The 16,003-nt window shown below is 32.6% G+C and overlaps 2 protein-coding genes across 2 annotated transcripts; one reads left to right on the top strand and one right to left on the bottom strand.

The window, feature by feature from the left end:
- Positions 1-2,312: 2,312 nt before the first annotated feature.
- Positions 2,313-3,164, bottom strand: LOC122590737. The gene has a single exon (XM_043762913.1). The coding sequence runs from the start codon at positions 3,162-3,164 to the stop codon at positions 2,313-2,315; it is 852 nt and encodes a 283-aa protein (XP_043618848.1).
- Positions 3,165-10,023: 6,859 nt separating this feature from the next.
- Positions 10,024-12,404, top strand: LOC122591589 (WPP domain-interacting protein 2). The gene is made up of 2 exons (XM_043763849.1): positions 10,024-11,244; positions 11,797-12,404. The coding sequence occupies exons 1-2, from the start codon at positions 10,320-10,322 to the stop codon at positions 12,327-12,329; spliced, it is 1,458 nt and encodes a 485-aa protein (XP_043619784.1). The 5' UTR covers positions 10,024-10,319; the 3' UTR covers positions 12,330-12,404.
- Positions 12,405-16,003: the final 3,599 nt, after the last annotated feature.

Here is a 16,003-nt window from a genome sequence, read left to right as displayed (position 1 = left end):
ATTTTTTTTTAAAAAACTGTCAAGAAATCTAAAAAAGATTGGATTTTTATTCAAAGATTGTTACAATCACATCAAAAGGGATTGTTCATGTTGCTCCAAGATATCATTGCTGTTAATAGGAATCAATCAAGAACAAGAAGTTAGATTCTAGTTGGCTCAAATTTATGCTGACAGAAGAACAAGTCAAAAAAACAAAGATTTAAAATCTGTGGTGCTGATTTTGATTGTGATTGTGACTGTGATATACGAGTATAAAAAAGAAAATGTTGTATGATGAATGCAACAGTAGACTTTATGATATGACCAAGAAGTTACATACATGTGAAATAATACATCATCTTTTGTGGGCCTTTATTAGTCAGAACTCAGAAGTACTACTAACAAATAAAACCCCACAAAATTTAACCTTTTTTCCACAGACATGAAATAAATAAAACTTTGACAGTTTCTTGATAAAGATGATGATTGAAGTACAACTTTACCTGGAAATCTTGGGAGATAATGCTTATGTGTTAGATCTTTTGTTTTTGCTATTTTAATGAAGATTTGAAACAGGTAAGAAGTCTAGACCATATGTGTTAAAAGATCCACAAAATTTGAACTTAAAATAATTGGTTTAAGTGGCACAAGAAGAAGCTGCAGAGAGTGTATTATGGAGTAAACAAGCCATTTTTTAAACATACTTCTATACATAAAGTAAGTATTTTTATTGGGGTTAGGCAATTTCTTTTTGTTTTATGTGTTGTCTAGTTTACAATTCAAAATCTTGGGAAATTACTATAATAGACAAAGATAAATTTGACTGAAATAGTGGAATCTAACATGGGAGTTCAGTCCAAGAATATGGTCAGAAAAGTGAATTTTTAAGAAGAAAGAAAAATGCTTTGAAACCACCACCTTTTAGCTTAATGATCCGGTGTTCAAAGTTCTTGATAAGCAAAATATAAAATAACGGAGAAAGTTCAAAAACGATTAATATCTCGATTAGGTTTCATACATTTGAGTAAAACCTTATTGTGCGAATATTTCAATTAAAGAAAAATCAAAAAATTGTTTACTCTATTTAACAAGTGCTTTGGGAGATGAAAAATCCAGAGCTTGTTGGCAATGTGATGTTTAATTAACTAATTAATGTTTAAGAATAAATTATTAGGGAATGAACTAATTATTAAATAGTTTGATTCCTTGGCCAGCCAAGTTGAGGTCCAGAGTAAATGTTTAAAAAAATTTGTTTCATTTTGCCTGACATGTGTTTGATGGCAACAGTGTTCCTGAATTTGAAAACATATTTGATCTTTAAGCATGGCATACTTTCCCTCACCATTAATTATGCTTTTTCAATGTACCAAATAAGCACCATGCCCTTCGCTTTCTTTTCTTTTTTTTTTTTCTTTTCTTTTCTGTTTTTTTCTATGCGTAAAATATACGAGTATATTTTTCTAAATATAAAGAGTTTTTCTATATCCTGATGATAAATATGCTTTGGTATTGGGACTTTGAAAAAGTTATTGCAGATTTGCAGTAAAATCTCAAGATCATCTTTTCTAGTTTCTACATGATAAACTATGTTGTACGAGGTAACTTGAGGGGGTGGTCCTTCTTACATGACGTCAACTAAGTAAATATGCATTCTTTAAAAAAGAGTTGTATGAGGTAACTTGACATTATGAGGGGTAAGTTTGTGGCAAATTGGCAAGTGTCTATCCAATCACAACTTGCCACATGTGCAACTCATTTTTTTTTCAAAAACTAGTCAAAAACTAGTCTAAGTACACGCTATATTGCCAATTGGAAAATTTTACAAAACAAACCTTAAACTTTTATTAAACTTAAAAACACAATACAACTAATTAAAACATAAAACACACAAATACTTAAAAAAAAAAAAAAAAAAAAAAAGATCGCTAAACATCGATATCTAGATCTCCCACGTGCTCCAAAATATCACGACGTAACATGTAATGCGTCTCTTTGTTACGTAAGTTATAGAGAAAATTAGGGTTGGTAGCACGAAGATCGTTAGGAGGATCCCTGATGTACACCGGTGATATCGAGTTATCGTCGTCCTTGAGGATCATGTTATGTAAAATAACACACGCATACATCGCGTTAGTGATATTTTCTTTGTCCCTCATCCGTGTCGGTCGATCGATGATAGCTCACTTGTTCTTCAGAAGCCCAAATGCTCGCTCAACGTTTATTCTCACGGACTCTTGAAGTTTCTTCATTATCTTCTCCTTACGAGCGACCGGGTAAGCATGCGCATTCACAAAACAAGACCAAGGTGGGTAAATACCATCCCCTAGATAGTATCATCTGTTGTAACGGCGTCCGTTTACGGTAAATCCGTACTCAGGAGACTTCCCATTCACTTCGGGAATAAACAATGGTGATTGCTTCAAAACACTGATGTCATTGTTTGACCCTGAAACACCGAAATACGCATGCCAAAACCATAAATCATATGAAGCAACGGCCTCAAGTATGATAGTTGGGCGTTCATGATTACCCCGGTGGTATTGCCCACGCAAACTATGTGGACAATTTCTCCAAGTCCAGTGGGTACAGTCGATGCTACCGATCATGCCAGGAAAATGATGTCGGGCTTCATGCGCCTCATATAAAAGCGCAACATCGTGGCTAGTCGGAGAACGCAAATACTCTTCACCATAAAGGTACTTTATGGCAATGCAAAAGTTGTCTAGACACTCACGTGTCGTTCTAGTAGAGAACGACGACCTCTCATCATAGTTGTCGGCGAGGTTGTTGTACGCTAGTTGTTGTAGCGCGCAAGTGCACTTTTGAGTTGCCGAGAACCCTCTAATACCTGCCGCATTCGCCGAAGAGCGAAACCATTGAAATGATGCAGTGATATCTTCCACGATTTTCAAAACCAACCTCCTCGACATATGATATCTCGTACGGAAGACATCATCCTCAAACATCGGCTCATCCATAAAGTACATGTTCATCAATCTTTCATGAGCCGAGTGTCGATCTCTCCAAATATATCTTCGTGTGTGTGCAGAAGAAGATGCAGTGTATTCTTCAAAGGCTGCAAGAGCAACAAAAGCCAAAAACTCGAAGCCGTCAGAAGATGATGACGATGATAACGACGACGAGAATTTAGAGATTATATACACGGGTAGTTCATCGTCAGACATTTTACCTTACGAAATTTGATAGTTTGGTGTTTGATTATATGTGATAGTATAGTTGTTTGATAAATATGTAAATATGTGTATGTATATATAGAAGTTGGAAAAAAAATAATAAACAAGTCATCACGCTCCCAACGTTCACTTTTGAAACAAAAAAAAAGGTCAACAAGGACGCTTCAAACGTTCACTTTCATCGACCAAAACTAGCCGATGTAGCATGCCAAAAGTTGCCGATTAAACTTGTCGATTCACGTGCTATAGTATTGCCGATTTGCCGAATTAGCCGATGGTTTTTGCCGACTACACCCTTGCCCTTAAGACATGTCTTGCCATGTGTCAAGTCCTAATGATTAATGTTTTTTATTTTTAGTATTTTACTTAATTATTTAATACTAAGTATACATAACATAAATATAACTTAATTTTAATTACATAAAACCCATGACATAAATTTTAAAAACTACTTGAAAGTTGAAATATATAAAACTTTAAAAACTACATATTAAAAATAAAATACATAAAGATATCATATATAAATACAAATCTTTGAGTAAAATGAATAAAGAAAACAAGAAAATTCATTACAAAATAATGAAAGATAAAAGGAAAACTCAAAGGGCTAAATACAAAAAGTTATAGGTGTTAAAGGTGAAAAAGATTAAACTTCAAAGTACCATATACAAGAAAATCGCTGTCTTCTTCATCCCCAATTTGCAGATCTGTACATACAGCTATACATATATATTTGCTAGAAAAAAAAACAAGAGGAAAACCCACTCTTGACCCCACCCCTCTTCTCAATCTTTGAACTTCGGAAGGCACAAAAAACAAGTATAAATTTTGGGCGTCCGTTTTTGGCTGTGAACCACAATTTGACTGGCTGGAACGCCCCTCGAGGCCATGTACACGGCGTCCCAGACGCGTTTCAAGCGCTGGATCCGCCCTCCAACCGCTTCATACCGTTTAGTCTGAATGTAAACTTTTTAGGCCCTCTCCAGTAAAAAAAAATCTCTAGCACACATCTTTCTAACGTCATACAAGTATTAGTGTCGTACCAATTCTCTCTCCAAAGACACATCCAAAATAATCCTTCTCAATATGACCTCTTTCTCATATTTTTATTTCTACTTTATTTTAAGCCAAATTTTAATAAAACTATTATTTTTAATAAAACAAAATATTGTATTAATAACTTCTAATTATTACATTAAAAAAAGTTAAACATAACTTTACAAATATGTTAATACTTTATAACTTTAGAAAACTTTAAAATCATTTTATAACTAAGGAAAAAAAATAACTAAACTGAAATTTTTTTCTATTTATCATCTTTTTTATTGGAGGCTTACAAAAAAATATGCATACATCAAAAGCCACCCTACCTCTCTCTTCCTCGCTATTTGACCAGACGATGACCCACAACGATGAGGCCGTCAATCACCTCGCTACCATTATTGTCCTCATCGACGAGCTCCATGAAGAGCGGTTGGTAAGCCTATTATATCCGGCCTTATGGATGGATAAATGATATATTATTGAATATATAACTTTATTTATAAGAACTTCCCAGAATATTTTTAAGATTTTTAAGGTATTGATACTAAAATTTGTATTTTGTTATGTTCAAATTCAGTAGGTAGATCTTCAGAGATGAAGCCAGGAATATTTTTGCGAGGGGGCAATTTTAAAAGTTGTTTTTCATCATACTTATAATAGTCATATCCGAGAATGTGAAAAAATAATGTGCCATAGTTCGAGAATAGAAAATATATTCAATTATAATACAAGAAACCCAAAAAATATACGTTTTAGAAAATAATTAGCTTGTATATAAATCTTTCTTACGATTATTATAATTAGTTGCTTGTAATAAATATATATAATAATTGAAAAGAAAAATAATTTTTTCACAAACACTACACTATTAATGTACAATACATTTACATACTCAAACAAAGAAAGTTATTTCTTAAACCTTTATTCATTCTTCTTATTATTAACCAAAACAACTCAAGTTTTTTATTCTTCTAATGAAAAGATTTATCTCAAAATTAATGTTTCAATGACCAATGACTTTTAAAAAATAAGCTTATGACAACGAAGGTAACATTATATTTATTTCTCACTTATTTTATTTTTTTACTTTACGAAAAAAATTACAAATATATCATTTAAATTTTAAAAAATTACATTGTACTAAACTTGGCATGGGGGTAGCTGACCCCACTGCCCCCCATGCTGCCTCCGTCCATGTAGATTTTGATATATAAATTACTATTGTATATTTTATACATGTAATAATCATTTTTCTATTTTTAATCTTGTTTTCGAAAGGTTTTGACTATGTTGTCTTAACCAGGTCCACATTAGATTGCTTCATCACTCAATATCTAGTAGGAGAGAAACCTCCCAAATAGTTCGTTCCAAGGTACAACAACATATTACGTTTAAGAAAAACAAAGTCTAGAGTAAATAGAAAAACTGTCATCTCTGGATACAAAGATCAATAGTTTTATTCTTCCTTCTAGTGTGACGAAAACTTTTCTTCAACATTGTGTTCTTGAGTTTTTTTTAGGGGAAGAAAAGAAAGGAATACAAATGATTTTATAACAAGTTGTGTTCTTGAGTTTTTTTTTAATAGAAGGAAAAGAAAGAAAAGAAATGAAATAGATGGATTTTTTAGTTGAATTTGTTCCTAAAATTTTCTTTCCAAATATGGGATGATTTGGAAGGATTTTTTCTCTCTCATCCTCATCTCTTCCATTCATTTCATTTCTTTTAAATTAGAACTAAAGAACACAATGCAAGAGTCTCTATATCCTATGTAGAAATATGTCATCTACATCTCGTCAAAATCGGTATTGAGTGTTAGGTTATATATATCATAGATATGATGTTACATAAGGTATGCTTTAAATTATTATTATTGAAAAAAAGCGTAATTGATGGGAACCCTTTAGAGCCATGTACCTTTTTGGTACCCACATAACCCCCGGTAAGGATAGTGTCAAGGTAATTTAGTCACAAATTAATTATGCCTTTAACAGGATTCGAACTTGGGTCTCCTCCAAAGAGTGGTGGCTAGTAGCCATCCCACCATGTAAAGAAAAAAACAATGATTTTCTTTTCATGATAGTACTTGTCCATACTTATTATTATTTTAAAATGTACATGATTTATTATTCGATATTATTTATGGCTAGAGTTGTTGATGTTTACTCATTAAACTTTTTTGAAATGTATTTTTTATGTTTTGAATTCGATATCTTCAATATATAAAGCTCATGTTCTAACCATTGAATTACAATGAGAAGTAGAGTGGTTGATGTTAATATAATTGCACAATACTCTTAGGGGGTGTTTGGTATAATGGAATGGAAAAGGGTGGAAAGGGAATGAGAAAGACTTCTCATGTTTGGTTGCAATGGAGAATGAGAAAGAGAATCGAGAAGTGGGAATCGATTCCATTCCTCAATTCTCTATAAAATGTAGAGAATTGATGGGAATGGAAAAAAAATTTTTTTTTTTTTTTTGGTTTAGTGATGTTATATATATTAAATTTAATTATTATTCAAAATTTTGTATTTTTTATATATTTATTCTCTGTTTGTACCAAACGACGGAATCCATTCTCTTTCCAAACATCCATTCTCTTTCTCACTATATTCATTCTCTATTACATTTCCATTCTCTTTGATTCACTCCTACTAAACGCCATCTTATTTCCATTAGTTGCATACTTGCATTATTCCCGTATTGACGTATAGTTAAGTGGTTGACTTTTTATTACTTTTGTTGTTCAGTGATGCATCTCAAAAAATACTGAGTTTATTCATTAGTATTATTATTATTATTTTGGTAATATATATATATTTTTATATCTTCAAATTTCGCAATCTTTGTATATACTTGTAATGTATATCACTGTTTCATTAGGTGAAGATAACTTTTTTTTATATATTTTCAACAAGTGTATAATACTCGTAATAGAAATCCTAGTTCAAACTTAAATATAGAAATGATCAAATTTGATCCATTATTAGGGGTATGTTCTTGAGTTTTTTCTAAAAGGGAAAGGAAAGGATTATGAAGGAAATTAAAATTTTTTGTGTTCTTTGGTTTTATTTAAAAGAAGAAGAGAAAAGAAAGGATATGGAAGGAGAATTCAATAGATTTTGTTAAGGATATTTTCTTCCCAATTTGGGGATGATTTGAAAGGAAAAAAAATCTACTCTTTCTCTTCCATTCATCTCTCTTCTCTTCTTCCCTCTTCCTTCATAAAAAAACTCAAGAACACAGGCTAGAAGAATCCGAACGGTCATCTTGTGAGGAAAAATATACCCAATTAAATAACTGAAAGACAGGTATAAGCGTGACGAAAACCATGAGTTTTGTTAATACTGTAGACTTGATCACTTTTTGTATGTGGGTGTTGTTTCAAAAGGTTTTTAACTTTTTATAGATAATAAGGAAAATATATTAACTAACACGCAAACTATCTATACTTCTTCTTCTATACTTCTATTCTATATTTATCTATATCTATACTTTTATACTATATTATAAAAAGAATAACATCTTATTTTTGAAAGTGTTAAAAAATATTTAATATTTTCACTTAGCATCCCTTAAAATACTTTCACTTACGATACCCCTATAACATTACTGATTAAATTACACTATCAATCATTTATCTTTTTAAAATATCACCATTGACCCTTTATAAAAATTATGCACACCAACGTCTCATCTACCACCAATATTCGCCCCCACCACCACATCGTCACCACGGCCACCGCCGCATTGCGCGGGTAAAGTGCTAGTATACTATAACAAAAATAGCCCACATGTTGAAAGTTACATGGGAAATATGTCTAAAATACCCTTAATAATTAAATTACACTATCAGTTCTTTTTATTTAAATATTCACATTAACCATTTAGATAAATTACTTCTACATCAATTATCTACACCACTCAACGCCACCTCCACCACCAATAGTCGTCCCCCACACCACACCGTCGTCACCACGAACATCGCCGCATTGCGTAGGTAGTATGCTAGTATTGTAAAAAATACTTATCTAATAAAACAAAACACCTCATTTCCCTTAAACTTTCTAACTTTGAAAACCAAAAATAGTTTTCTCCTTTATTCACTGATTTAAACATCTCTATCTAAGTTACCTATAATACCCTTAATGAAATAATTTACAGTACAGATCCCCCAACACTTAAAATAACTACAATATCATTATACCACATTTAACATCAACTACTTTTACATTCACCACTATCGTCGCCCCCATCACTGTCTCCACTGCCGTCCCCACTATCGTCACCACTACCTCCACCGCCGCTGCATTGTGCGGGTAAAATTCTAGTGTATGTTTACACAAATGGAAGTAACTCGTAGAGTGACCACAAACCAAGTGGTGGGCTAGCCTGGTAACATAACAAGATGTAGAAATGAAAAACAAAGAAAATGTCAAAAAGGGTTTTGTGGTGGGCTAGCCTGGTAACATAACAAGATGTAGAAATAGAATACAAAGAAAATGTAAAAAACTGAAACAACCACACCCTTGACAACACTAGCTAGCGAACATAAGCTTTTTGACCAAAAATTAGGGTCGAACACCATCACAATCTCCCGCCAAGACCACACGTCCACACCCCGAATCTTGTAAAAATACCACATAACCAAGTGATAGATCCGAATCTCGAGTGACCTAAACTAAAGTTGGAAAAATTACCCGACCATATATTTGAACCTTAAGTGATATAGTTGATAAAAAACCAAATCATGATGGATCTAACCAACTAACATCAAAACCTCGGTATCTTGATGAAGCTCTCGATATTGAAAAGCAAAATCAAAGAACCTAAAAGTGAAGCACAGAAAAAAGAGAAACTTTTTGTTTTTCCATTGAAATTATGATGTCAGGAATTAACAGCTGGCGATGTTAAAAAATAACAACATATAAATAAAAACTAAGAGAAATAAACAAACAAACAAAAAACTTCAAATGTTTTTTAAGTCTTAGATATTATGACGTCAAAAAATGTCCTAGATATTATAGAGACTTTTCATTTATCATTAAAAGAACTTTTTTATCTACAAATACAATCAAGTGATCAACCCTAACCTTTTTTCTAAATAATATTTCTCTTATAAACCACAATCAACACTAACTATTTTTTAAGAAAGGAAGTAATATTGTACTACTTATTTTGATAGATCTATCACAATTGGCGGCCCATATTTATACCACTTAAATTTATAAGTGTACCACACTGTACAAATAATATAGCAGACAGTACAAGTATATGATGCACAATAGTGGTAGATTAATCAAAAAGTGTGGTACGATTATCATTTCCCATCAAAATTAGTTGTATGTGGTCGATCCATTAATTATAATGGTACGAATATCATTTTCCTTTTAAAAATGAGATGAGAAATGATAAATCCTTCTAATTAAATAGCCTAAATATCCTCCTAATCATAAGATGATGACACGTGGAAAAATCGCAAAATTAGGAAAGAGAATTAGTGGATAACACAGTTATATCTTTATAGTTTTAGAAATATTTTTAGGCTATTTTTAAAAGGATTTATTATTTTTCTAAAAATATACTCGTATATGTCTTGATAAACCTGTTCCAGGTCAACATCCAAACGTAAGCAATTAGATCCAAAGAACATTAAATACAACTAATCATGCATAACGTACAAATAACCAAAAACTTACCATCACTTTCAACTTTAGCCACCACAAAATTTAATTCCAAACACCCTTTTTCATAAAAATTTCTTCTATCATCAAAAATATAAAGTTCCCTTTCTCTTCCCTTCTTTAAAATTAGGGTTTCCCTAATCAAATCATATCCCCAAAATTAAACCCTAAAATTCATCAATTCATCAAATATAAGGTACGTATTTAACTTCAATTTCACATTCTATATATATATATATATACATACTTTGATCATACAATTTAGGTTATTCAATTTTATTCATTTTTGATCCGATTAGTTTCCGATTCAATTACATATCCAGATCCGTTTACGAGATTTAGTTACTGTAATTTGATCCTTTTTTTGGATTTAAGTTATTATTGTTGTTATTTTGATAGTAGAATTTGGTAATTTTAGGATATGGAATTAGGAAATGAGTGTTTAGATGATATCGAAAAGAGCGGTGAGAGTGTGAGTGATGTGAAAAATAATGGAAATCATGAAGTTGAAAATATTGATAGGAAGGTATTGGATGGTGATGAAGAGAGTGTAAAAAAGGCGGTGAAAACAAAAGGGAGAGGTTTAAAGAAATGGAGAAGGATTCGTAGGGCGGAACCGGGTAAGGAAACGAGTAATAGTGTAGACGATAGTAATAGGAAAAGAGGTATGAGTGTTTTTCCTACTGGAATGAAACAGAGGAGTGACGGAGGAGGGTCTAGTTCGTCGACCAATGCTGTGTCGAATGTCGTTGTGAATGGTTTGGATCGTGTAGGTTTAGGTCAGGGATTTGATATTGCGTCTAGGGCGGATTCTGAAAACAGTAGGTCTTCGACGGGAGCTAGTGCTCCTCCGAGGATGAATCATGAGTTGCCTATGTTGGGACAAGGAATTGATAGGAATGTGAGGAATGTTGGTGGGATGGGATATGGTATTTCGGTGAAAGGTGATGGACGCGAGAAAGGGTTGAAAAAGGCTAAAGGGGTTAGGATTAAGAAGGAGAATTCGATTTCTAGTATGGAGTCTGATTCTAGAAGCAACAATTTTGTGTTTATGCAGGGTGCTAGCTCTATGACGAGCAATGGTAGGCGGAATGGGAGGTCGGGGAATTATGAGGAAGATGATAGTGATGATGGTCGTAATGGTGATGGATGTTTAAATGAGGGAGGAGGAATTACGTTTAGTAAAAATGAGGGTGATTTTGAAGATGTTTTCCAAAATTTAGCGGGTCAGATATCTTGGGGGGTTAATGGTGACAAGGCTGATGGTCATGTGGGGTCAGAGATTCGGAATACTCTGTTGGAATCGATTATGCCACTCCAGCTGGCTCAAGAAGCACTTGAGAGAGGTAATGTTTCCTTCTTTATGTTTATACTGTGCTTGTATCTCTCTGCCAACGTGTCCTTGTTCAAATACTCTTGTAAATATTCATATTCGCTGCATGCTAAAAGTTGATAATCATCAAGAAAGCGTTTTTCTGCTACGAAAGTGGTCACCAAATCCAAAAGGCATAGCTTTTATGTTGTGCAGTGTAGGTCATTTTTTTTGTAGTCCATGTTAGAACATAAATATAAATGGTAGAGTTTTACATAAATGATGACAAATACCAACCTAAATCGTGAAAAAAAATTTACATTGTTAGATGTAAAGTTGGCTATCACTAACTTTCTTGGGTCTTCTATTGTTGCTGATTGAATTTGTTTTTGCTTAATGCAATTGAATATGTTTATTAATTGATAAATTTCATTATTTTGTGAATATATAGCATGACTACTTTGTAATATCCAGGAATTTGATAATATCTGACATTTGGATGGGTAGGACGTAACCAATAAAGTTATGAAATTTTGGTCACTATTGTTGATTACTTGTACTAATTTTAGTTTTTATTGCTTAGCAGAAGTCCAGAAATTAAGGGATGTTGGTCAAGAGTCTACACTATCCTCTGATAATTCAGTTCAACCATCAGGATCTACTTTTGTCGATGAAGAGTGGCAATTTAGTAACAGCAATCAGGTTGCTTTACAGAGCAAACTTGAGGAGGCCCTTGCTATGCTTAAGCTCAAGGATACCAAGATTTCTAAGCTTGAATCCGCCTTGAATGCCGAAGACATAAAAAGCAAGCATGAGGAACTCTTGACACAAAGAATTTCTGCCGAATTGGAATATCTAGTCATAGTGAATACAATTCAAAACATCAAGGCGGAGGATTCTATAAATCTAGTCAAATGTACCATACAACAAACGAACGTCCCAGCAGTAGAGCCAGTTCAACTTGATGATGCATGTATACAAGAAGATGCTAAGAACCTGGAAAATAGGGTATCCGATTATGCATATTATTTTACACTCCAGTTGGTTTTACTTCTTGTAGTCTTGTATCTATTTGTCTTGAAGTTTTCTAACCAAACTGTGGAGATTATACCTACTTAGTTCAATCCGCTACCCATTTTTGTATTATTATTATTCGTTTTCCACTTGTTTAGATATATATTTTTTTGATACCAACACACTTTTATATCATGGATGGGTTGCTTATATTTTGTTTGTAACACTACTTTTATATATTTAATATTTGAATTCATGTATCAATTTTGTTTTGTTTTATTTTTTTGTGTGTTTGAGATACATGAGGTACAATTGTAAAAAGATATACACATGATTGAGTTATCTATCTGCAAAGCTATTGTATTAAGGCCCGTTTGGTTCACAGAATATTTTTGAAAGCATGAAATCTTTCAAAGGAATTGGAAGATATGGAGGAATGGAATTTGACGGAATGTTTTTTATTTTTGAGAATTCAAATGTCGGAATGAATGAAATTCTTCCTCCATCCCCAAGGAATGGAAATTTCATCAAATGATAGAATGTTTACATTCCTACTGAATATGATTCCTCTTTTTTTGAACACCAAACGCACTAAGGAATGAAATTCAATTACAATTCCATCAGATTTCATCAAATTCTGTAAAACAAACGCGACCTCCACCAAATTCTGTTAAACAAACGCGACCTTAAAAGCTTTGGTTGTTAATGTGGATGGTGTCAGGTGAATTTTTTTTTTTAAAGAAGATTCTCATCAAGTTGGAGTTGGATACTGATGCTACCGTCTCAAACTCTTAGACCGCCACCCATCAAATTCAAACTATTTCGACATGTGTCCGGCTTCCAATCCCGTTATAAATACCTTGAGGTAGGCTACCGAGAAGGGCGAACATAACTTCAAGTGACCAATCACAAACCTTAATTTGTTAAAATTAATTAAATCAACACATGTCTAAATTACTTTACGCTTTTTGGTATTTTGTTACCAATTTTACATTTTATCTGAATTTAAAAATAATTAACTTACACTTTTTGGTTTTATATCACCAATTTACACTTTAACCCAATTTAAAAATAATTATTAATTTAACCCATGAACCAACTATTACTTTTATTGTTCTTAAGAACCGTGACTAATAAAAAATAAAAATACTTTATTGCAAAACATCAATGAAAACTCGGTCAATTGTGTAATCAAAGTTAGAATATCGCTTCTCCGAAAGAGTTTTTATAAAAGAAAACCTGCTACACCATCTAGCCTTGATATGATTTAGCATTCAGTATTTACATTTAAATATCCCATTAAAAAATTAAGTATATTTATACATTTTAACGTACAAGTATTATATTTTATTCTGTCTACTAATTGTTATATTGATAATGTTATAAAACCCATGTATTTGACACGGGTCTAATTAAAATCAGTTTTAGTTTTTAAATGATCACAACTTTTATAAAATAATTTAGTTTAATGATACTATAAACAAAATTAAGTATTTATACATAATTAAAAGTTATCTACCAATAAACTAAAACACGAGTAAGACATCTTTTGATCGACACGTGACGTGTTTCTTAAGCGACACGTGTCAGTTTAAATCTTTATTTATATATTTTTTATACTTTAGATTCCATATACAAGTAAAGCTTTTAACTATTTAATTAATATGTAGATATAGATTCATAATATAATTATTACTCTTATATTAAATATTATATTTATTCATTATTACCATAAATATAGATTTTCTATCATCAATTTTATTTTTTGACAATAAATTTAATCATTTAATATATCTACTACAGTATATTAAACTAAAACGGGATTGAGATAATCTTGAAACGACACGTGACGTAATCTTTGATCGACACATGTCCTTTTAATTAATTTATTTATATTAGATTAGCTTTTTTAATAGTATATAGATTCAATTTCCTTATTATACTTAGAATTAAACTCTAGCTTTTTACTTATAGATACAAAATACATTATAACCATATTTGATTGATCGTTTTCTCATTAATAAAATTGTCTCATTTTCTTTCTTAATTCTTCATCTCCTATCAATTATATTACTTATAATAATAAGTTATAAGTTATTAACATGAATACTTCAAAAATTGAAGTTTTACGATCCAAATACTTCAAAAGTTAAAGGTTTACGATCCGAAATTACAAGGCTATTTGTTGTCATCCACTATGTTTACAAGTTCCGATTTTGATGTGATTGTAAAAATTAATGTAAATACAAAACTTTAACTAAACATATATTATATTTATCAATACTATTTATCATAACTTAATTTCGATCATTGGTTTACTTTAACCATAATTTATTTCGTACGCACAAATCATGTATGAGACATATTCATATTTCTTTATGATACAATTCATATAACTATCGTACATCGTACGGGTATTAGGACTAGTATAGTATAAACAAAATCTATTAGTAGCTAATAATTTTTACTCGTATTAGTCATGCATTCATGCATATATTTTTTTTGGATAAAGGTAAACGTATTATAAATGCAATAAACATTTACAAAGTAATGCCCTCACGGGCCCTCCCAGAATAAGATAAAGGGGACCCATGGTGCAGGAAATGAACCAACTGAGTAACTGGACACCAGAAACCCAATAAATAATCAAACTAGCAATCTAAACAATAAGAGTATAAAACAGTGCTAGTCGTCCATCTTCATGAAACGACCAAAACCATCATCCAACTCAACATCTTCTTCAGCATACATATCATCATCATCCCTAGCAACATGTGCAACATGAAAAGAAGGCTCAACCGAAGGTATACTAACATCATCAGTGTTAATCTGGCATAGTACATGATACTGGTTCCTAGTCTCAACAGCTCAACCAGGTGGAGTAAGTATAAAATCATGATCTGTCTGAGCCTGTGTACCTGAGTAAGTATCTGCAACTGTATCTATATGAATCTGGAGCGGTCTCTGTGGAACTGGAGCAGCAGGAAATCTGACTGGAGCTGAAGAATCTGTAGTGGCAGGAGTATGAGCAGTTGTAGCTGGGGCCTTACCCTTAGGGTCATTTGTCTTTTTAGGGACATATATGACCTTGGGCTTAGGCATAGAGAAAGATGGGGCTTTTTTGGGCCTCCTCTTTCGTCTCTTGGGCTTTTGAAACCCATCCTGATCCTGGGCCTCTGCTGGATTAGCCTGCAGGGCCCCTGTTGGGCCAACCTTGGTCCCTGATGGACCTACCTGTGATGCTAGAGCTGCAGAAGCCATTCGGGCTTCCATCTCTTTCTGTGTCCTTGGTCTCACACTGCAATCATCAAATTTATGCCCGAAGATCTTACAATTTGAGCACCTGGGAGGTAGCCAATGATACTCAAGTCTGAACCGTCTCACAGAATCTAGAATCTCAGCCTCAGTAAACATAGGGATATCTCTCAATGAGTCAAACTCAACCAAAACTCTAGCAAATACTGCCCTGTCTTTCTTATTTTCACACATTTCAGCAGTATATCTGTCAACAGCAATAGGGACACCGATAGAACTAACCAAGTGGCTGAGGATATCATAATTCCACATAATAGCTGGCAAATCATAAATGTTAACCCAGAGGGAAACCTTATTGAGAACTGGTTTATCAAACCAGATTTCAGGTTCCCATTTCCTTAGCATTATAGGAATGCCATTACATAACCAAGGCCCATTCTCAAACACATGCAACTGACCCTGATCAGACTTGAACTTAAACAAAAAGAAATCCTGCTCATTCAATATCACATCCTCCAAACCAA

Source organism: Erigeron canadensis, chromosome 3, assembly GCF_010389155.1.
Source record: "Erigeron canadensis isolate Cc75 chromosome 3, C_canadensis_v1, whole genome shotgun sequence".
In the NCBI taxonomy this organism is placed as follows: Eukaryota; Viridiplantae; Streptophyta; class Magnoliopsida; order Asterales; family Asteraceae; genus Erigeron; species Erigeron canadensis.
The sequence above is the reverse complement of the archived record's forward strand: the minus strand, read 5'-3'. Positions and strand labels throughout refer to the sequence as shown.